The sequence below is a fragment of the Papilio machaon genome, chromosome 14 (assembly GCF_912999745.1).
Source record: "Papilio machaon chromosome 14, ilPapMach1.1, whole genome shotgun sequence".
Taxonomy (NCBI): Eukaryota; Metazoa; Arthropoda; class Insecta; order Lepidoptera; family Papilionidae; genus Papilio; species Papilio machaon.
Window position 1 is genome coordinate 4,834,365 of NC_059999.1, and position 24,584 is coordinate 4,858,948.

Genomic DNA, 24,584 nt, shown 5'->3' on the forward strand with positions numbered 1-24,584 from the left:
TTAAAAATATTACCTACCCAAGGGTATAGATACTGGCAATTTTTGTGTGGAATCTGGAAATCTTTTGTATACTCTTTACTGGAAATTTGACATTGACATTTGACGGATGTTTATTTGAAGAGCGTGTGTATTTATCTCACGTTTAATTTGATTTTTATGTGAAATGAACGAAAACGAGGATGAAGTTACAACATTTTGTGATTCTGCGGTAACAGTGATTTAATAATTATAATTAAACAGTAAAAATTTTATTACAATTTCTGCCAAGTGTACTTATAAGGTAAATCAACTCCTAGGCATCATTGGTGGAGGGATGTCGCTTGCCAGTTCGCATGCAAGGAGGCGATGATTGGCCATTAGCGGAAATTATAAGTATTAAAGAAATAAGAGGACAAAGAGGCTACTATGTCCATTATGTTGACTGTAAGTATTAAAATAATTGTAAACAATGTAATCAAAGAAATTTATAGAAAATGTGAAGAACTCTAGAAGACAAAAATTTATTACTATTATTTCTGAAAAAATAAACAATTGTCAACTGTGTAATAACAACTGTTTTTAAAGAAACAAAAAACTGTTTTTAAATTAGCCATCTCAGTTCCGTAACAAAACAATATGAGTTTTTATCAATCCAAACCATAGTAAGCAGGGCTCGACTAAATGTTAATTATCATTTAAATTTATCACTCTTACAATATAAATGTCATGTAAATGTTAAATTTATAGAAGAAATTTATAACAATAGCATATATTTTCTGTTTCATTATTCCGATCCTTCATAAAACCGTCACTAAAAAATGCTTATTTCTATTTCAGTTAACAAACGTCTGGATGAGTGGGTTGGGGAGTCATGGCTGGATACAAGGAAAGTTCAGTTTCCGAGGCGAGATGGTGCCCCTTCTGGCGGCACCACCACACCGAAGAAAACCCACATAGGTTCAGGAGGTGGCATAATGCCTCATTTCATTAGTATGTGTGTTTTGCTTCTTTAGTTTCACAGTTATGGTATGGCATAACTTTTTAAACAACAGTATAACTATTTTAATTTCATCTTTGTTGATTGACTTATGGAGTTACAGATAACTTTCTCTTTAGTTGGGCTTACATGTTATTGGCTTTTGGAGTCACAGATTATAAATAATTTTCACTTAAGTGATTTGATGGGAGATTCTTGTCAAAGTCGAAGGTTAACCCCAATGTTATTCTTTGAGTGATAAAAGATAAATAATTTAAATGAAGTCATAAAGGTTGTAAAATTAAACATTGCATTGTTTGAGATTCAACGTCACATTTTGATTTTTGAGATACCAATGAAGAAAAAGAAATTAATTCATTCAAGGATTATTTTGACCTAAAATGGAATAACATTTTTAGTCATGAAATATACAACATATTATTTTAATTTCTGAGGATTATGAATTATTAACATTCAACTTAGCCGTGAGATTTTTCTGTTGCAGTACCTATACCAAAAACATATTGTTTTTTTTTTATAAAAAGAGGTTTTTTTAAAAATGTTTCGGGATAAAAACAAATTAAGGTTCTCTTCTATGTATTTCTTAAAAAGTCCTGTAATTTGCTTGTAATTTGTTATTACTTGTGTATTTGTGCATTTGTACATTAGTACATAGTTTAAGAATGTTAATTCTTTCTTTTGTCCTTGTGTCATAGTTATTTTTTAGTAGTTCTGAAGTGTGATATATGTTAAAAAATTTGTCTTGTTACCATGTTCTGTGCCACTACAATTTTTCAAATGAAAGTGACCTCAGCATGTAATTGATGGCACTGTATGTGGTAACTATGGCTAAAATTACCTATTGAATTTTATTATAAACTAGCTATTGCCCGCGACTTCGTCCACGCAGTATTAAACAAAACATACTAAGCTTATTATGGGTATAAAAATACCATATATTCCATGTGTAATTCATGACTATGTTTTATATTGGTGGAAGATTTCACTAAGATGTATTGAATCTTTGCGGAGTTGTAAAAACAAAGCAATCTCACATATCCGAGTGAAACCCTAACTATTTTCATGTGAAGTAGTCTATGTATGGAGTACACTAGACTATTCTATAAAATACTATGTAGCGTGATCCATACCGTATCCGTAGCCGTTTAGGAGATGTCATCTAACAAATATCCATTCATCCATCTAAACATTTTCATTTATAATTAGCAAGTTAATAATAAAATTCAATAGGCAATTTTTTACTGTGCTGTGCGCTGAGACGTATTAAAGTTATTTAAATTGTAGCATTTGGCTTTATTTTAGAAACTAGTAATATAGCAATATATAAAAGAACAGCTGTTCAGCTCTGCCATGTTTGATGAATATGCTAATCCAATTGTTTCAAACACAATTGCCTATTTTTTTCTATATATTTCTAAATTCTTAGTTGATAATATTTTGTCAATATATTTTTTCTGTCTGAACTTTCTGTCTGTGAACTTTGTTTTTGTCTGAAATGATTTTTCGTCTGCTTTTTGTGAAAGTTGTCACATTCCAATTCCAAAAAATATATCGGAATTTATTTTTACTATTTAAATTTTGTTGGCAGATGATAATGTTTGCCCTGAGCCCCAGAAGTCTCTCAGTAACCACAGAGAGACGGCCGCTAAACAACAACAGCAACCAAAATTACCTGAAAAAATACATAATACAAATGTCCTCAATGGTTCCGCTCAAAAATATACACCGGGTATGTTTTATTATAAAACATTGTTTCATTTATATACTTTTATTTTGTAAAAAAACTAATTATGAAATTGAAATTTTTGAGTACTACATTTTTTACTGTCCGTTATTAAGGTTTATATACTCATTGTCTTTGAATCACTATAAGAACAAAATTCTAATATTTTACTTAAGATGCATGAAGGTAATAATTTCGCATGTCCTCGAAACGATAGAAAAAAATAGATTTTAATAAATTCTTTAGATTGATGTGTTAAAAATTCAAATCTGCATGGTGTTAATAATCTTGATACACATGTGATTTTTAAAGTCAAATATAGCAAATTGTCTAATTTACATATCTTACTAAACATTACTCAAAATGGATATGGACAATCTATACAAAATTATACAACCTATACAGAAAGTGTTTTGGCAGTTGAAACGGTAAGATAATCAGTGTTTGTTCAGCTGTAGCAGTGACAGTGGAGCCTCGACAGTTGATCTCTAGGCCGGCCAGCCCAACACTTGTCAGCGAGACTAACACTCTGGTCAACGGCGGCGCCGTCCTTGCAGCCGCGTTGCAGAAGAAGATCAACAGGAAACGGAAAGCAAACTCACTTGATACTGAGGTTTATATAAAAAAATAATTAAAAAATGTGAAAAATTATGTCATACCTGCTATATAAGCTTTTAATTTTTAACTTTACAATGTTTAGCTTAGCGAATTTTGCAGACGGTAATAAACCAAACTTAGATTGCAGCCACCTGTTACTGCTTGTTACTTTCCAGTTAATTTATTGTCTTAGTGTAGATTTAGTATACTCTGAGTACGACAAATAAATCTGCATCGTGCTGAAAAGATAGGAAAGGTGACGTGTGATTCGTGCAATAATTTAGGAGCCTCCACCCCAAGAGTCGCTAGAAGGCGGTAAGGAGCAGGCGGCGAGCGGCACAGCCACACCTACAGCGCGACCGAGAACATCGGGTAGTCTGGTGGCGCATGGACATGATGACCTCGTCACACGTATGAAGAACATAGAGATGATAGAGCTAGGACGACATAGGATACGACCCTGGTACTTCGCACCTTATCCACAGGTCAGTGTCTGTCTGCCTCAGCATTAGTGAAGAAGTAACTGTGGGTGTTAACTGCAGTGACACTCTATTTATGCATGTGTAGTGTCTATTTTATCAAAGATGTCTGAATTGAATGACAATGGCAGTTGAAAACTTCCTAGGTGGTTAGCGTTTTAAAGCCACCAGATAATGTCTACAGTATTGTCTTACTCACTCAAATGAGCAGCGTGATTGATTGGACGCCGCATTCTCTTGTTGGCAATGTTTGGACGCCATTTTTGATTGTCGGCAACAGTTGGACGCTATTTTCGATTGACGGCAAGAGTTGGACGCCGCTTGATTTAAGTTTCTTAAAAGTTCCATTTGATGATTCATACATTCGTTTTACTTTTTCCAGGAAATGGTTAACTTACCTTGTATCTACATATGTGAATTCTGTTTAAAATACAGAAAAAGTAAAAAATGCCTTGAGAGACATTTAGTAAGTAATTTTTACTCTCATTCTCTCACACTATCTATTCCACTCTCTTCCTGATTATGTTAAACATATGTTCTAGATCAAATGTAAATTGAAACACCCTCCGGGCAATGAGATCTACAGGAAGGGCAGTATATCTTTCTTTGAGATAGACGGACGTAAGAACAAATGTTACGCTCAGAATTTGTGTCTCCTCGCAAAACTGTTTCTCGATCACAAAACTTTATATTACGATACGGATCCATTTTTGTTTTATGTTATGACGGAATTTGATGCAAGAGGTAAGTTATATCATCGATTACCTTTATCTATAATTATATTTTGAAGAGAAAATAAAAAAAACTTAATTAGTAGCCTACGTTTTCTTCCAGATTATGTTCTAAGTATATGCCAAATATCATCCAGATCCGTCGAGCCGTTCTTGAGATACCTTCTAACAAACATCCATCCCTCCATCCATCCATCCATTCAAACATTCACATTTATTAGTAAGATTTGATCGATATCACAAAGTGTCGATATTTTTTTCGTGTCCCTTTTGTTACCATCGTGTTTTTTTTCTGTATTTTACTGGAACAAAATAATGTTTTTTTAGGATTTCACATAGTCGGATATTTTTCAAAAGAAAAAGAGAGCACTGAAGACTACAATGTAGCTTGTATTTTAACTTTACCTCCATACCAAAGGAAGGGGTATGGGAAACTACTTATAGAATTTAGTAAGTATATTGAAATTTGTAGCAATTGGCTCAATTTAACAAAAAAAAACGAAGAAATTAAAAAAAATGTCATATTCCCAACTTTTTTTGTTTTTTCACGTTTCAATTTTTATTTTAGGTTATAATTTATCAAAGTTCGAAGGTAAGACGGGCTCGCCGGAGAAGCCACTATCTGATCTAGGTCTGCTGTCGTACCGCAGTTACTGGGCGCAGACTATACTCGATATACTGATGAATGTACCACCTGTTGCTGATAACGAGAAACCTATCATTACTATCAAGTATGTCTAAATAATGTATAATGTGAAAAAAAAAATTTTTTTTGACCGACAATTTTTTTTTTTTTTTTTTGATAAGCGTATCAAATAGTTTTTGAGTTTTTTTTTTTTAATATGGAGAAATCAAGTTTTCTTTTCGTATTTTAATAAAATTGAAAAATAAGTAAAAGAATGCAAAAATATTTTTTTTAAACCTATATGAAAATGTGTACCTGTTAAAATTAATTTCATATAATTTATTACATAAAAATAACAATTTCAGTGAGATTTGTGAAATGACGAGTATAAAAAAAGAGGACGTTATAAGTACATTGCAGAATTTAAACTTAATCAATTATTACAAAGGGCAGTACATTATTTCAGTGAATCAGGTAAATGTTATTGTTTGTACTTTATATATATATATAAAATGTTATGTTATCCGTCGATTTGATATTTCTTTTATCGATAAAGGAAACTGTACAGCAACATGAGAAAGCGATGGAGAAAAAATGGCTTCGGATAGATCCTGATTGTTTGTATTGGACACCTAAAGATTGGTCTAAACGTGCGAAATGGTAAGAAACTAGTATAGACATAACTTTACTTCTATACTTTATATTTTTATAATACTGAAATTAGAAAAAAAATCATTAAATAATTGCAGTAAAAAATTGTTTACTGCAATTTACTGTTATTTAATGATTTTTTTTTGGTATTTTTTTTTATCTTTAAGAAATTGTATTTTACGAATGTAGATATTTAACAATTAATTCTTTGTTTTTTTTCACCAGCGTTTGAAATGTATCGGAAATGGGAGCTGTTTAATTCTGACTTCAAAACATGTACGCATTTTCTTCATTTTATATCTAACATCATTTGATATCTTCCTTGCTTTCTCTTCATCATCATTATCTTACTAATATTGTAAATATAAAAGTTTAAAAGAATGGATAGATGGATGGATGGATGGATATTTGTTTGAAAGATGGAATTTTTTTGGATAGATATTTGAGGAATTTGGTTGGGTATTTATGTAGAATATAGTCTAAAAGAACATATAGTCGCCGGCAACAGCTAATTATTTATAACTCTATCCGCGCGGAATTTAAAAAAACATAAATAGTAGTCTATGTAACATGAGTACGATTTTTTTTTCAATTTTCTACTAGAAAACCATAAATAAAAGAGCTTTTACTAATATCATGCTATTAAAATTAGCAAATTTTAGTATAACATGAGTCTGTAGAAAAAACTTCATTTAAAATTCTATCTTTTATATAAAATACGCCATAGGATATGCTTTTGTCAATTCAAGTTTTAAATTGTTTATTTATTTTCCAGGTAGAAAAATCTATTTAAATACGTTATTATCAAACGTATTTACCTTATTACGACTTAAATTTTAATTGAAATAAAAAAAATTATTCAAAAATTAGTAAATAACGTATGTGTTCGTAGTGTAGCGCCATTTTAAGTTATATCTGATGTCTTTGACTCACAGTTTTATTACTAGTAAAGTAATATTTGTCTACGTGTAATATGAATTAGAACAAATTGTTTTAAATTTTATTGTGATATTAAAGAATATCGTCGATGTCAAATAGTTGTTTTATTTATTACAAGTTGCCCGCGACTTCATCAGTGCGGAATTAAAATAAATATAGACTATGTCACCCGGAGATAATGGAGCTTTCAAACAGTATTATTACTATGTCATATCATATAGTCATATCTAAATTTATTTTAACTCGTGCTTTGAGCTTTGAACGAAAATATTTCAATATATTTGAGAACACGAATATATTTTATAAATATTGTTATATATCTAATCTATATATATAAAAGAAAGTTGTGTTAGTTACACTATTTATAACTCAAGAACGGCTGAATCGATTTGACTGAAAATTGGTGGGCAGGTAGCTTAGAACCAGGTAACGGACATAGGATAATTTTTACCCCGTTTTCTATTTTTTTTTATTCCGCGCGGACGGAGTCGCGGGTAAAAGCTAGTTTAATATAAGCTAAGACAGGTAGGTTATTTGAAAATTTTCTCAATCTTTATTGAACATAGTTGGATTCATCATCAGCTCACTATACATCCCCACTGAGGGGCTCGGAGCCTACCCTAAGTTAGGGGTGACTAAGCCATAGTCAACCACACTGGCCAAGTGAGGGTTGTTTGACTTCACACGTTAATGTTTTCTTTTACCGTAAGAACGTCAGATAAATATACATATGTAAATCGAAAAAACACATTGGTACATAGGAACTGCAGATTGCAAGTCAAGTGCTTAACCCCTGAGCCACCGACACTCTTATAATTAGGTTGGGTTTAGGAAAAAGATAGGTAATGGGTATGTTGAAATTTAAAATAATTAAATTCTTTTTTTTAATGCAATATACGATTTATTTTTCAATGGATAAGCGCAGTAATTTTGCTTCGACTGTTCAAAATATTCATATTGAAGAAGCAGGTACAAGTGATGTTCAACACTTACAAAACCTAATTATATAAAATTTATATTAACAAATTTATCAATCATTTCATTTCCAAATACAATAATGTCTTACACTAAAAATAGACAATGAAATTATTTAAATGAATACATAATTAAATACAATGTTATTCAGACATATACAGTCCAACCTGGATAAGTATGAAACCTCTTTAATAGAGTCATTGTCCGGTCCCGACGCACCTCTATAAGCGTGAAAAATATCGTGCTTTAGTATTCTCGTTTATCCAGGTTCGACTGTATAAGATATTGAAGTCTTACAAATTTGTAAACTTAAAATGTTTCTTTTAAAACCTCATTTTGAAGAACATTTTGTAACAAAATACGTCTATAGAAATTTGTTAAACCGATTTAATATTAAGGTATATATGCTTTATTTATAGGCTTAAAAATCAGAAATATATGGATTATAATTTTTATTCCTTACTCATTTTGTTAATTTAATTTGTTAAAAACAATTATTTCCATTTTAAATTATACGCAATAATAATATATTATCACAATTACTTGGTAGAAACACAAATAAAATGACTACGGGACTATGGTTAATACCATCAAAAATGTACCATTCTATGATAATCTTATTCATAAGATTACTAAGAAGATACCAAATTCTTAAATATAAAGTTTATAAATGAATCAAAAACAATGTAACATAATGTTAAAAACAATAGCAAAAATATATATTTACATTGTAATAAAGTGTACAAAATAAAATAAAATTTTACGAATTTAATGTTATTATTTTAAGGTGTGATTTTCAATCTCACTATGCTCCTCTGATCATAAGAAAATCCTCTTACTAAAAGATATATTATTATTCACCAGTCAAACTAGATGTTTTAGTAATAGCATTGCTCGTAAAATCGTCATAAAAAAAACATGTCATTTTTGTGTTACATTCCACATAGTTTTAAAGGAGCATAGTTACGATAATTCAATGTGACGATTTAAAAAAAAATTGATGAAGGAACAAAAATGAAGAAATTATTTGTGCTTAATTTATTTTTGAAGTACTCTACTTTATCACAATAACAATATAAAAATAAATGCTTGCGCGACTGACTGTTTGTCCGTATTACAAAGGCAGCCAAGAAGACTAGGTTCACTGGTACGCAAAAGGCACTGTCTACAAATCTCAACTGTTTTTTTTAAGACACTAAAGTAGACAACAATATATGCATAATAGTACAACTCCGGTTATTATGCAAATTGAAGTTTTTGTGCTCAGTCGAGTCGAGAATTATCAAAATATTTTTTAACCTAAGTCCAAAAATATCGCAGCCCAAAAAGCTTATCCTAAATGGTTACAAAACTATCATTTTTTAGTTATATATTATGATAAAAGAGCTGTTGTAGGCATAATGGAGGCACTTCTGTTGTTACGTTTTATAATTTAAGACTTGTTAAGTGACACTTTGTGCCCTACATTTCAATATTAAGTTGTTTTTATGTAAAATACTTAAAAATAAGGTAATTATTCTCATAACAATAATAATCATATCACGATTTAATCTGAGTTAAAGCATCTTAATATCTAAATTATCTTATGCCTATACATAAATGTGGAATATTAAATCCTTTTTTATATACTTCTTTAACATATAATATACTTTCGGAATTTCAACAGGAGGTATTTCATTGTTTTATATCATTTATTGTACTGGAAGTTAATATTATCGGTGTTTAGTTACTACTTTATTTGGTGTCTAAAAACAGACTAGACACTATCGTAACTATTTGTCATTTAATGAAAGTTTTAAAAAGTACTAAAGTTTAAGTTTTAAACTATTGCACCTTTGATATAATTAATCAGATCTTATTTGATATTAAATATTTTGTACAGATCAAAGCAAAATTAAAGAACTTAAAAATGAATACGGTATTATGTTAGAACATCTAAATAAAATTAAAACAATACATAATCACCTAAGCAACTGTTTCACAGTTGTAATGTGTTAAAGGTGATTTGAATATATTATTTCACAACAAATTGGAAATTAAGAACGAATAAATATATTATGTGACGTTCGTGTGGATTATTGAAAAATTAAAAATCAACTTAAATATAGCACCTACCTCGTTTTAAATGGCGAATTGCCCACTGACCTTATTTATACTGCATATTATCTTGTAACATAATGTTACAATTATTTATTAACTCTATGTTGTTGTTCTACACAGTAGACATTATTTACGATTCGAAATAAAACCCTCGTTTTTTAACTGACAAATATGTAGCTTAGATTTTTATTTTACGTAAAATTCATATATATGGCGGTGCGTTTAACATAGAAAATAAAAACAACAGATGTTATTCAAAATATTAAAACAAAAAAGGACAACGATTATTTTAATATATGCCGGTGATAGTATTTCGAATTTTCGTAATTTCTTAAAAATATACGTATACACGTCAAAAAAGAAATTTTGGACCCGACGAAAACGATGGTAATGGGCAGATAGCTAAACGAGACAACCGTCGTTTAGTCCGTTGGCGATTTTCGTTTGAGCATCTGAGATGGTGCCAGGGTATGTGTGACATGGCTGGGCGGATGACAAGTTATAGTTGACTTCCGACTCATAGTACTCTGCTTCGTGTTCAATGGGGACGAGCAGGTTGGCTTTAGGCATGTAACCGTCTGTATTGATAAAGTGCGGATCAGAATTGGGTGGAAGACTAAGAACACTGTCTGGCCGGTTGAAGTCTACGTCTATGACTTGTTGTGTAATGTACGTGTTGTCGAGTGAGGAGATTGTGTCTATAGAGGAGTCTCCATTGAGTGGTGTGACACAGGTGTAGCTGGATGCGAGAATGTTGGCGGATTCGGGTCTGATGTAAGGCGACTGCGCTTCAAAATTCGCGGGGAATGTCTGAGGTTCGTATGTACGCAGCATGTTGTACGGCGTCGATGGGGAAGTCCTTGTATTGGAGTTGTTTTTGACGCACGAGCCCGCGTGCAGCGATAACATGTCGATGAGTTGCCGTTTTTGAACTTCTAAATCCTGTAAAGATAACAATTGCACATTAGACTTAATACATTTTTTGTTATTTAAATAAATGCCGCATAAATAGTGTCTGCGATAAGATAGTGGAAGTATATGATATCTATAACTACGATTACAGTTAAAACAATTTAAAATAAGTAACACCTTACCTTTAGCTGCGCTTTGAGATCTTGGTTTTGGTTCTCCAGAACTTCGCTCTCAGTGACAAGGTTGACGGTGCGCTCTCGTTTCTTCATCCTGCACTTCGTCGCCGCAATTTTATTCCGTTCTCTTCTGCGTCGCCTGCGCTCCTCGTCTTCCGGGGTCAGCTGTTGAATTAATAATCTATGAACAAGGACTCTGACACTCCACTCGTATCTAATTTCTCATCGCACTCGCTAACTTTCCATCTGGCAGTTTTGTCACGAACGCAATCGCATTTGCAATGCTGGTGCCTTCTTTGTAAGCCTATAAAACTTCAATAAAGCCGTTGAATTATAATGCATCGATGGTCGCTATAAACTCTGGTTTAGTAACGATTCGCGATCTCGCGTCTTTAAGTTCCTGGTACCTCAATGGTTGGTACAGTTTATATGGATGCCGTAGTGTGAATATAATTTATACTGAATGGTTGCTTCACAAGTAATCGTGATTATAAACAGGCAGGAAGTTCATTTTTTATATCATGATTACAGATTGTACAGACAGTTGTTAAATGCTATACATACATAACGTACGTTAGAAATTTCATTTTGTCCCTAATAGTTAAGTAAATATAGTTAACAAGACATTACCCCTTCGTTTTTGACGGTGTGCGTATGACTGCTATCGTAGTCGTCATCGCTGTCCTCCTTCTTGAAGCGCTTGAGGCCACCGTCAGTATCACTGCCGGACATCTTGCGCTTCGACTCGATTGACAACTTCAACCCGGCCTTGATCAGATCCGAACACGTCTGGAATAAAGTTTTATTATGTAATATAACTATCGAATATAATAATTCGCCTGTATTTTTCATAAGAGAAATGAGCAAACGAGCGGCGGAACACCGAAGTGATTATTGACGCCCATGGACATGCGCAACACCAGAGAAACTGCAGATGCGTTCCCGTTTAAGTAAGATAGCCTCGCTTCTTCAAAGACCCTAAGTCGTACTGGTTTGGAAATACCGCCGAAGATAGATCGTTCCACAACGTGGCCGTGCGTGGCGTATTATGTGTTTAATTGATTTCCCGCTAAATATTAGACAGAGTTTCATGTATACTAAAAATTGAAAAGGTATTAGACGAGTTATGAGGTCAGATATTAACTGACGATTTAAGGGTTACGTTAAAAAATCTTTACTCAAGTTTATCATTATTTTCTTAATAAAGTAAAATTTGCCTTTAGTAAAACAAAAACATTTGTGTTTATAAAGCACGCTGTTTGTGATTTTGAAGTTCACTGAAGGTTATTCAATTTTAATTGATCAAACTTAGATTTATTTGTATAAAGTGCAAACGGACGATGTTGTGGCCGTGACATACTCGTACACTTCAAGTGGCAAAAGAAATAATGAATAACTTAAAGCGAACCGACGACTTGAGCAATGAGCTAAGCTTTTGTTTATTTTTCTAACCGATAGAAGTTTACGTAAAACATTGAATGGAAATCACTGTTTCGACTAACGAAACACACAGAAATATATAGTTGTCTCATATTTTGCAAAAAGAATAAAAGGGACAAACTTTGACATTAATTTGTTCTTAGATGAGTACCAATATCAGAATTGAAAACCTATTTTTATATTTGAAGCACCTACTTGCTATATTTTTTCTGTTTAAATGTTTATTTAATTCGGTTGGCCGATATTTTATATAATTTTATGTTACATTGATACTTTAAATTTTACAATTTATCAAATAGAGTTTTAAAATTATAACAAAGAATTCTTTATAGGTTACAATACAAAATATTGTTCGTAGTTTAAGAAATATTTCAAGATGAAAGTAACTTAATTAGGTTAATTATTCTTACACTCAATGTTTACAAACAATCTTGTTCAACACGAATGCAGTAAAACATCCATAAAACTTCGTTTCTAAGTTGCTTCTACATTGAAATGAGTGTTTCGCGTGCCTTTGAAATATATAATGAACTTGCATACAATAGCAAAGTTATATTTTATAATAAAACGTTAAACTTATGTACTAAAAACTGAAGGAGTTTTATTTTTATGGGAGTGTTAAGTTCTAGATTTATCGAGGTTGTAATCAACAAATTGGCTTTAATTAACCTTAACGAAAAAGGTTGGGGGTAAAAGACTAAATTACTTTTGTTTTTTAATTAAAGATTTTTCAACACGTATTTATTTAAGTGTTTTGCAGAGAACTAAGATCGTGCTCTTAGATTTTTTATACGTGCAATGATTCACGGTCGACACCTTGATCAAATCATTTCATCAAGGTTACGATGAGCTGCGAATAAACTTGTATACCTATGTACCTGTATTTAATTATATAAAACGCGGGAATATGTACAATCGAATGCAGCAATTTATCTACAATTATAATAATGACGAAGAAGTGTTTGTTTTTTTTTCTCACACATTTTAACGTCCGTCCATTGTCTTGAACTTAAAGGCAAAAAGACTTCAATAGTTCATAATAGAAATTGCTCTGATACAAAGTATTTGTTTACGTCTAATAATTGAGGTTGAAAACAATGACATGTCAAAAACTATTGTATTAAATTAACTTACAAACACTAAATTGTAAGAATTATTGAAACAATTGTGTTATTTTATTTAGCATTAAGCATATTTAACATTATTTTATAAACTTTACATTTTACGAATACTGTATCGTCATTATGGAATTCTTATTCGAAATGTACTCTGAAAAATTGTAAGGAGTCAATTATAAATGAAATTTACACTTTGGTTAGATGATAGATCGTAGAAAATCTTCCATTTTTTTTTTCTCTACGGTCTAGGGCCTTGATTCTCCCGGAATCGCGAAGTGTAGCAGATGGTTGGATAAGCATTAATATGAATAAAACATACGCTTGATGTGTACTAAAGAAATATTAAAATAGAAACACAGATGCAGGATGTCACATGTTTACGTAATGCGAACGCTATTTACGACTGTCGATGAATTACAGCTTTTGTTATAGCTGAGCTATATAACGTTTTTGGGCTATGAATATGTCAAATGTTTACCTAACCTAACCTACCTATTATTTACTTAACGGTTTTTTTTTGTTTTTATTATATATAATATGAAACAGAATAAATTTAAGGTTAGATCGTATTACGGATTATTTTAATTATCTCTACTTTACTTGCTAAGTTGCGTTTTTTTATGTCTTTAGTAACAAGCCATGCGAATTATTAACAACTAGCTTTTACCCGCGACTTCGTCCGCGCGGAATAAAAAAAAATAGAAAACGGGGTAAAAATTATCCTATGTCCGTTTCCTGGTTCTAAGCTACCTGCCCACCAATTTTCAGTCAAATCGATTCAGCCGTTCTTGAGTTATATTATATAAATGGTGTAACTAACACAACTTTCTTTTATATATATACTAGCTTTTTCCCGCGACTCCGTCCGCGCAGAATAAAAAAAAAAAAAGAAAACGGGGTAAAAATTATCCTATGTCCTATTCCTGGTTCTAAGCTACCTGCTCACCAATTTTCAGTCAAATCGATTCAGCCGTTCTTGAGTTATAAATGGTGTAACTAACACAACTTTCTTTTATATATATAGATTTATGAGAACTAAAAATCGCAGAGTGTTATATTTACAAGAATTATAGCATTCAGTACAATAATTGCATCGTAAAGTCAATTGTTTAAATTATATCCGTCTAAAAGGAGCCAGGTTTATCCAGATATCGTATAACATGAAATATTGTATGAAGCAATAATGACATTACTCAAATAGTTTTTAACGTCCATAAAATTTCGGTAGAAAGTTGACGTTGTGTTTTATCAGGAGGTAAAGAGTTTGGCAGAAGAAAGGGAGGAGTGGAAATTGCTCCATCGACAAGTATTTAAATTTACAGCTACATAGATTTAAAGAATAAATGATGAGGACATTCGGAACCTCATAGAATCGGTTGTAAAATTATTATTTTCCAGAAACTTAACTAACGCAAATAAGAGTATGTCAGCTCTATGAGGAAGGATTATCTATCTTAATGTTTCTAGTAAGTGAAGATAAGAAAAATGTTAATTACTGATAATAGCGTTTTATCTAATTTCCATTTCATTAATTTCGTTTACGTTTTATCCTTATGTCCAACATCGCGTTGTAATTTTTTTTTGGACTAAAACGATTTAAACATACTCAAGCTTTCTATCATATATGAGGAGATGTCAAACAAATAACTAGGATAGATATCAACGTGGTCGTCATCTCGTCGCCATCGAGGCCTCTATATTATGTTAAGTGTGATTTATGACTATAAATAGATTTAGTTATTACCTTTTGTATGCTTGGTGGGGTACCAGAAGCCGGTGAAGTGGCGGACGAGCCGTTAGACATCGAAGAGTTTGAGTCGTTTCCGCTTCCGCCCTGCAAACACACGAGGAAATGTATCCGTGCTCACTTGCGCCCCACCGGCTACCGCTAATGGATTTTTTTACACTTCGGTGACCACAGATAATATATTCATTATGTATTGTAACAAAGAGTAATTTACTCAGTTGTTTTTTTATGGTATGTGTTTTCAAGAGGAAATAATATTGGCAATTTGAACCCTGATTAACAATTTGATTAAAAATAATAATAAAGTAAACCATATTTAGTTCTAACATAGTTAATACTTTCTTGTGTTATTGCAATTTGATATCAACTAATCAAATTATAAGACATTTCAAGGATGACAGAAATCACCCAATAGCAACAAATATCTAGGATAAGTAAGTAAGTACATAGGATGTTTTCTTGATTTATTCAATGTTCATTCTAAATATTTCTTGGGTAGTCCTAAAGCTTAGAGGAAACTTAAATAAGTTTTTACGTATAAATATTAGTAAAATTTTGACATATTTCTTACACTATAATTACATATATGTATTCTATACGGGTGTTAAGAAAAGCATAGTAATGTTTGCGTTTGGTCATTAAAAGTATTTCTTGGAAGCAATAAATTTTAAATATTAATGTGTTACAGTATACGATGAATATCCGCACATTGGCAAACCGCCTAAAGGTTGAAGGACGACAAGGGAACAATTAACATAGCCAGATTGGACTAACGACTTTTGTTTTCAGAATTTTGCTTTAGCTTTTTGTATAGATTCAAGAATTTAATAGTTTCAAATACCATAGATTAAACAATTAACGGTTTATTGGGAAATGTAAATGTTTTTTTTACCTCAAAACAGATTCAAACGACCTTCATCCTTCCTTGTTTGATTACATTATTGTCTTGGCAATTCGATGTCATCTCGCAAACATGTTTACGATATGCCTAATGTTTTTTTTAATTCTTAAGGAATTTACGATTTCCTAGTAAATAATACTTTACTCCTACAACTCAATTAAGTATATTTTTATTTTGTAACGTTAGAATATAAATTTGACTCTCCATAAATTACACCTTAACTTCGTGTTATCCAAATTATTTGATAGGCTAATAAATTATTACATATTAAAATATTCATTTGTAACCAATTACAATCATTGATATTAGAACATAAAATGTTATAATGTATAAAAAATGTTACTCCAAAACATTAAAGCGTACAAATAATTATGTATTGTCCCATTGTTATTTCACGCTCTAAATTCACTGTGGCATTTTACACTGCGCAAAGTATGCATGGATGTATGTATAGTTACATACACATCTCATTTATCAAATGACGCGAGATTACAAGTAATGTTCAGCTAAATATAACAGCGCTGTAAAGGCGCCGTAATGTCTGACAACTAACTCTGCCGTATAACATGACCTGCACACAAAGTTGACTGCAGAAATCATGTAAATGAAATGCGATCTCGGAAAATAATCAACAAAGTACTTAAACCGGTTGCAATTTTAAAGATCATATTTAAGGGTTAATTCATACATACTCTATTATAACAACGTTGACGTCCATAATATCAATCTCTGGCGGTCAAAGGGTTAAATGAAGTGTTTAACTGTATTTTTGGAGTAATATAGAGGTAGTAAATGTTTATTTATCTTTAATACAATACCATAGTTGTAGCAGTTGCTTGTCTTCATTTATAAGATTAACTAAAAACGTTTGAATCGTATTTATTTTATAACTATAAATATAAATGCAGAATATTTCACACGTTCAAAACCACATTGTAGCTTATTTCATTTAAATTGATGTATGTTTCGTTATAAAACATAATGGACAAAGCATCTTTGTCGAAAACAACTGAGCGGTGGAAATAGGTCAGTAGGCCAGCGAGAACCCTTGCTTCATTATCATTTATATGGAAGCGATTTTAAAAAACACACATAAAAAAAAATACAGTCGAATTGATAACCTCCTTCTTTTTGAAGTCGGCTAAAAATGAACGGACTTGTTAAGTTCTATTTAATTCGCGTTCATTTTATTATTGCAAGAAAGAACACGTTCATTTTTTTAAATCAAATTAGAAAAGATAGAAAGCATACAATTATAACAATTATACATATAGATATATGACCAACAATATTGTCTTGCTTCTTGAAAATTAGGCTCAAAATATTCTAAACGTAAGCGTTTTACTAATGGTCAAAGTATTTAAATTAAAGAGTCCAGTTTCCTTTTAGAGCTACAAGGAATCTTGGAATGTTTACCTAAGACAGTTATCAGAGTGGTCATAAAATTCAATGTCACTTGAATAATTTTATTCAGTTATATGAATTACCAGTGAAAGATATTATATAATTTTTTTTAATATTTTATAAAAATGTTCGATAGTAAGTTAGCATATTTCTCTTATTTTATGCATTACTTTTCATTTCGACAGTCCTAAAGTTTAAGACATTTAATTCAAGAACTACTGTCATGATGTCAATTTTAAAGTAGTCGAAAAGTTGTTGTTCACGGTGTAAGGAATAAAAGTAAATCGATAAGTTAAAACTCACTTTGAAGGTGGAACTTTTGTCATTGTAGTTGTACTGGTCTAGGGGGTTGGTCATGGTGATGACGTCGTTGACGATCTCCGGCGTTCGCAGCGCGGGGCCCACGTTGTCCGCAGCCAGGAGGTTCATCATGGCAGTGCTGAGGTTCACGTTGATGCTCATCTTGAAGCCCGCTCCCTCCGTCTCCCCTTCAGCCCCGAGGGGCGCGCTCGGTGACGGCGACTCCTCACACTTGATACTTGGCACAGCCGAGCTCATACTAGATGAGTTTAATATATCCTTGTACGGAGCCAGCTTCGTAGCTTTTTTGGTCACTTTTAAACACTAAATACTATCAGCACCTCGCCTATGTCTATCACTACACCTAGCTAGCCAGTGCTAGCGCTATAGCTAAATATCACTGTATGGTAAACTGGTTCAAAATGGCACTTGAAAAGTCTCACTGTCGGAAGTCTTCACGGGAGGGTAACGTAGGTGGCGGTTTTGTTCTATCTGAAACAAAGGACACAATTGTTATTATATCGATTCGTATGCAAAAATTAACTTTAAATATTTAAAAAATGTTGATTGTTTTTAAATTTATTTGTCATCGATGTGATTTTTTTGTAAAATAGTTGATACAAATTTTTGGCATACCATAAGCATCAGATGCGATGAATGATTGGCAATTATTAAAAGCAATGCGAAAAAATAACAATAGACATCCTCGATCTTAATTCCATCCATCAATTTAGAATACAGATCAAAGACTATTTCATAGTTCGTATCATCAATGAATATAAGCATGTTTAAGTGATACAAGATAATAAGAATTAATCGGATAAATATATGTATTTAAAAAAGTAACGAATGGCCCGCACGGATTTCGTAATTGAGCGTCTCTGTTGCGCTTTCGCAAGTTCGAGTATCGGTTTTTTTAATTAGACCTGCGAGCATCGCGACCTCGCGGCATTACTGCCAGGATGCGACTCCAATAAAACGTTTTTTACTGGCCCCAATTGAATGCGGGCCATAAAATTAAAACTACGCGCATTTTACGACGCATTTCGAGTCTTCCGCGTTACCCGCGTCCATTGTTCGTCATAACGTTCGGGATAGAAGGACGGTGGATTAAGCAATTAATAGACACGACACCGATGTCGTTTCAAGACAACATTATGTGGAAATTAGGGTGTCGGGCAACAAATGGGACTCGTCGTGACTGAACAAATGAGTTGTGGCGACGTTGAACGGTAGCTAAAATATGCTAGCCGCCATATATAGTCGTGAGACTCGAAAGCTGTCTCGCATACACCTTGACCCAGCCTGTATCTCTGTATCTCATATCTGTGGCACGTAAACACAATAAAGCACTGAGACAGAGTAACCTACTAACGACCGACGTTTTTGCGTATTCCGATCGCGCCGAGGAAAATGCACCTCGCCTCGGGAGGAATATGGTTCTGTGATAGACAAGCATTGTAAGGTTAGCGCCTTGGATTACTCGTATAGCTTTTTGTTTCTTAAATACCTTGTTGTTTTATTCAGTACCATTATGCAGGTCAAATCTTGTCTCGCTATGCCATCGTTGTCTCTTATTTTAAGGTAGATAAACAGATGCTATTCGTTGTTAACTCAAAAAAGATTTCAACATACTTTGTGTACATAAGTTTTACTTTTTAAAACAGCAAACGTTAAGCAACTAGTAACTAGCAAAGTTAATAAATAAAATTATCGATCGACAGTGAATGGCTTGTTTGGTTTTGGTGAACAAATAGACCGCATCTGTTCGTACAACAAACATGATGTTACCTATCACACGTCTCGCATATAAATATATATAAGTGAAAGTGAAATATGCAGTTATTATGTTGTGAGTTGTGACTAAGACACAGTTTAACAATGTTTCAATAATTCAACCGCATTTGGTATTATAATTTTCAAATATCTTGGCGGCTTTTAACTTCTTTCATTCTCTCTTGACATCGAATTTAGCTCTCAATAGTATGCTTATTATGAAAATGTGAGATTATATCATAGAACACGTGAGATTTACTTTGATTTTCACAGGATACGTGTACCAAAAGCACGTAAGCACACAAATTTCATTGATTATTTTGTATAGCTTACTGCCGCAAGAGAGCGTGGGTTTGGCAATTTAATCTTATAATATGCAAATACGAACTGGCTGTAGGATGTCCGTATACAAAAACGGCGAACGAAAAATATATGTATCCGGTCGTTTTGCGTGGGCCTGTATACCATATATCTTAAATGAAACAAAATATTGAATACAAAATTTATTTGATAACATTTTCTGCATAATAAAATTGGGGCAGAGAAAAGTTAACAGTATCCGTATATTGACTGACGGGTATGCAAATATTTGTGCATTTAGCTTTTAGTTCTGTTTTAGTTCTCTCTTAATCGAAATACCAGGATCTCATAAACAAATAACATTTACGTTTTAATACTTTAAAACGCAATTATAATTTTCTTACTAGTATATAAAGATTGTTTCTCGCTCTCACTTAGCTAAAATAGAACAAATGCGAAAAGTACAGTCGATTACCTTCTATGAGTTAAGGGGGAAAGATTTTCGATACTAAAAGAGCTTAAGTACCAACATAATGGAGGTGTGACTAGTCGTTATATTTCTGATAACCAGCGTGAAGTTACAAGAAATGGGTAACCTAGTTTAGCCGCGCCCGCTCCGTCTCCTAACGATTTAATATGTGCCAAGTTAATTGCGTTAGTTTTATTAACGTTTTATCCTGTTTATAACGCTTTATTTGTTACCATAGTAAATTACTGAAGGAATGTTATATAACCGAATAAAAAAGAATCTATAACTGAAAAGGTAAAAGACAGAAAATTGTTATTAAAAAAACTGTTCTTAATAACCTTAACTTTGAGATAAGTAGTGAAAGTAATGTAGTTAAATTTAACACTGACTATTAATAATACTTATATGCCTGTACTGAGAAAAATAAACATGTTTAAAAATCACGTAATCGTAGTCAAAGTTCACCTGTGTCGATTAGTGTACAAGTCACACGTAACAACAATGCCTTCAGGCAATAAGCCCTACGGCAAACACGCATGCCCACGATTGATAAGTAATCTGCACTTAAATGGGAGACCGTTTGAAACGTAAGATAATTTACGTCTAATATACGAGTATAAGGCAATAGAAATCAACACTTAATTCACCTTATAATTATTAATTTAAGACATTTTTTCTTTACTTAAAACAGTTAAGTAATCATAACGTGAAACTTATAAGTATCAGGGAAAATATAAGTAATAAATGACCATTCTATTTTACTATCAATTTTTTCCGTAATTTTTTAAAAGGAATTTGTTTTTCAATTTTGATGTAGGTATTTAGTGGACCGATTGGCATTAGGATTTAAAATTTGTTGCAAGTTTAAGTAGTTTTTAAAAACCTCTAACAACTTCATGATAATGTAGAAAGAGACATCGGTTAATCGGGTTTAAATCGATGATGGAACGTCCATGACGACTTCCTGTTAGTATGCGTGTTAATGACATCGATGTGAAGATAAATTATTAGATGGTAACTTCGATATTCATCTAAAAACATCGATAATCACTAAATAAACAATTATGCCTTATATGGCGACTGTAACCGGTTGATTTATGAATGAATATGATATAAGGCCTAGTGCACACATAGATTTTATACAGAGCTGTATAATAAAAGCTACATCTACACTACATTGCGTTTCGACAGAAAAACGCGCGCGATAAAACTGTAAGCATTAGTGTGCATTAGGTGTATACATTTTCGCAATTCAATTTCTTGGCAAGTCCAAGTTTTAAAAGTTGATTGACATTAACCGTCTGTCATTGATTAATGATTCTCACAAATATTTCTATTTATGGCAGTGCAACTAATTGAATAATTTTATAAATTCAATGTATTTTTTAATTACTGCTTATTTTATTTGAAGTTCAATTGCATTTAGTTCAAATACTTTTTCTAGATACTTCTTCAACTAGATATTACAGTAACAGTTATTACGTAATTTGTAACATATTGTTATTTAATCTACACGAACATATTTGCATTCAAACTAACAAAAGTATTCACAATGACGCGATTTTGGACAACACGAGTCCATTTGATGGACGCTCATTGTTCTTCGATGTTGAAGGACATTTTGTCAACATTAGTTTAGAATCAGCAAGACAAAGCGCCAACATCTAATACAAACGTTAACTCTAAATTAAAACATCTAACGTGTCGCTTCTAAATTGTATTTACATTTTTCACACTCACCTATTCTTTTGTTTTGCAGAAACAAAAATAAGAGAGTTAAAAATAAATTTAATAGCATCGATAAACGTTATTAATTAAGTAGACAATAATACACAAGATTGTGCACAAAGCAGTTCGTTTAGTGCTCGTTTCCGAACGTAGCAACAGAAGCGCGCGTGTCCTTGACACTTGGTGGCGGGCAAAAACTCTATCGGCGGCCGCAATTTCGGCGCGACGGTCGGTGGGTGTGCTCCGAAACTAACGCACACAGTTGCAAATCCCATGCCAAAGAGTATTAACGCTCACAACCATTGCCTCCGGGAGGTTATAAATTACTTATTTCAAAATACATTTAATTAAAATTGTGATGACATAAAATTAACAGGTGTAATTATCATCTACTTAATATTGTAAACGTTTGCCGCTACTTAGTAATATACTTTATTAATTAATGAAAAAAATATTTTATGTTCATATAAGTTTTATTTATTTATCAATGTTCTATCAATCAATCAATGAAATACTTATTCAGACATTTATCTTTTTCATTTTGTTTTAATTAAGGTTATTTATGTTTCAACTCTTGACCACGATCCCAACTTATATGATTATATTTATTTACGCTAATATAAGCATTAAATTTCCATTTTTGATAGCTTAAATTAATTTTATAATAGACACAGATAGGAAATTGTCAATTCTGCGTCCTATCTATTGTTTGACATGTAATACGGCGCCAATCTACATATATGTACCACCAAATACATGTCGGCGTAAAAGGAACAAAGGAAGTTTGGCAAGGCATTGTTCGCACGAATTTCACGTCTAACGTGTAGCAGTCGAAAAAAACTGCATTTGCATGCTCAAGATGTCGGCTGAAAGGTAAGCTTATGAATATAACTACACGTCTGTCTGATTTATGTAATTTATTTATTGATAAATGACTTACGAATTACGTCACAGGAGAAATGCGCCAAGAGTAAAGAATAGATTGGCAACAAAAATCTTACAGTAAGAGATATAATTACTGTCACATTTCGAATAGTTTAATCATTACTAATAAAGAAGAGTCCTTTAGCAGGTTTTTCATACAAAATCTACTTAAGGAAACAACCTTATATTTTAACTATTATCTGTAACGCACGTGTGAACCTATGCTATAAATCATTAAACATTGTTAAGTGGAAATAGCAAATGAATAAGTTGAAACCAACCTTCACCGATTTATTATTAAATGAGCCCAACTATGTTCAGTCACGTTTGACGTTAGTGCGTATGACATGGTTATAATTCAAATGGATAATTTTATAGTCGCAGATTAGTATTAAAGATAAATTAAATATTTATTTATAAACTTTATTTACAATACCTTGATATAACAATCATTCATTTCATGCCCTTCGAAGTATTTTTATCTATTATCGAATACAATGAAATTATACCTTAATAATGCTGTAATAACAGACTTGTTTTTAGAAATGTTAATAACATCAATTTAAACACTAAAACGTTCAAAAATAAATCCATAGATAACAAATGACAGTGTCATTCAATGATATGTTGCCTATCGGTGCATAAATAAAAACATGCAGTGATCCCAAGGTTACTCAAACAGTTTTTCTCGTTACATTTTTATGGCAAAGATATTAGTGCAAGGGTTCAATATTTTTATAATTAAATTTAAATTTCCTCAACGTGAACGATGAGCTTAACGTTTTCACTTTTCAATAATAAACAAATTAAATTATTCGGTTCATATTATTATTTTGAAATACCAGCTTTGCGGAAAATGTATCTATTTGCGAATAATTGATTGTATTAATGTGGAATTAGTCCGTGGCCTTGAAAATTAAGTTTAATACATTTAGAGTTGCGGAGTAAAACATTTTGTGAAGGATTGCGGTCACGAATCAGTGGAAACAATGTGTATACTGAAATAAACAATTTTACACAAATAAACCGCAATGGAACTTGTGATAATTGAAATATTGTTTAATGTTTTATTCTATAAAACAATTAATTTAAATATAACATTTTAAGGGATTACAAAAACATATATTCACAAATATTATCATATTTATTATAAGTTAATCCTACCATTTATGTTTTATTAAAGAACTAATATTTATAAGGGCTTGATTTTCCGAAACTCTACAGTTAGCGCGTATTTGTCGTGTGAGCAGGACACGGACATTCCAGCCAGCCCAGCTCTCCAAAGAATCTCAACAACCCTACGATGTTGTTAGTGATTTCGGGTGCGATCTCGTTGAACCGTGACATTTTACCCTACAATCAAGCATTGCTGAGCACTGCAGTATAATGTTTGACGCTGTTCCTTCGTTACCCATACACGTTTTGCTTATAATATACCACTAAGTTATATATATGCCTATGTAACTTAATTCAAAATATACTTAAATTGTTTTTTTCCTCCAAAGGATGCAACGCGATACAAAGTTACAAAAGCGGAAAATTGCAACAATTGATAGACCAAGCTGCAGTGTTCGATTCGACCTCTACACAATT

General features: G+C 32.1%; 2 protein-coding genes across 7 annotated transcripts in view; one reads left to right on the forward strand and one right to left on the reverse strand.

Annotated features, from left to right (window-relative positions):
- Positions 1 to 93: 93 nt before the first annotated feature.
- On the forward strand, positions 94 to 6,702 carry LOC106710978 (histone acetyltransferase Tip60). 5 transcript variants are annotated; one of them, XM_045680867.1, is made up of 14 exons: positions 94 to 208; positions 297 to 423; positions 817 to 969; positions 2,565 to 2,705; positions 3,152 to 3,312; positions 3,581 to 3,781; positions 4,158 to 4,241; positions 4,318 to 4,519; positions 4,834 to 4,956; positions 5,075 to 5,237; positions 5,497 to 5,605; positions 5,688 to 5,791; positions 6,008 to 6,058; positions 6,558 to 6,702. In XM_045680867.1, the coding sequence occupies exons 1-13, from the start codon at positions 164 to 166 to the stop codon at positions 6,012 to 6,014; spliced, it is 1,620 nt and encodes a 539-aa protein (XP_045536823.1). In that variant the 5' UTR covers positions 94 to 163; the 3' UTR covers positions 6,015 to 6,058; positions 6,558 to 6,702. The 5 variants fall into 5 exon arrangements, with proteins under 5 accessions (XP_045536823.1, XP_045536825.1, XP_045536826.1 ...); XM_045680869.1 differs by having other exon boundaries at positions 5,700 to 5,791; XM_045680870.1 differs by having other exon boundaries at positions 817 to 945.
- Positions 6,703 to 10,074: 3,372 nt separating this feature from the next.
- LOC106711422 (activating transcription factor 3) overlaps positions 10,075 to 24,584 on the reverse strand; it is a 41,867-nt gene continuing 27,357 nt past the window's right edge. The window contains exons 2-6 of one of the 2 annotated variants that reach the window (XM_014503741.2): positions 17,798 to 18,282; positions 15,187 to 15,276; positions 11,515 to 11,673; positions 10,891 to 11,049; positions 10,075 to 10,738 (exon numbers count right to left, since the gene is read on the reverse strand). In XM_014503741.2, coding sequence (XP_014359227.2) covers positions 10,199 to 10,738; positions 10,891 to 11,049; positions 11,515 to 11,673; positions 15,187 to 15,276; positions 17,798 to 18,052 — 1,203 coding nt within the window. In that variant the 5' untranslated portion in view covers positions 18,053 to 18,282 and the 3' untranslated portion in view covers positions 10,075 to 10,198. Of the gene's footprint in view, positions 10,739 to 10,890; positions 11,050 to 11,514; positions 11,674 to 15,186; positions 15,277 to 17,797; positions 18,287 to 24,584 lie in introns of both variants that reach the window. The other variant, XM_014503733.2, reaches the window with a different exon arrangement.

Excerpts from the sequence above, each read along its gene's own strand:
- LOC106710978 (XM_045680867.1), top strand. The coding sequence starts at position 164 with ATGAACGAAAACGAGGATGAAGTTACAACATTTTGTGATTCTGCG. Across the intron at positions 209-296 it reads CAACATTTTGTGATTCTGCG|GCATCATTGGTGGAGGGATG; the intron begins GTAACAGTGATT and ends ATCAACTCCTAG. Across the intron at positions 424-816 it reads CTATGTCCATTATGTTGACT|TTAACAAACGTCTGGATGAG; the intron begins GTAAGTATTAAA and ends TTTCTATTTCAG.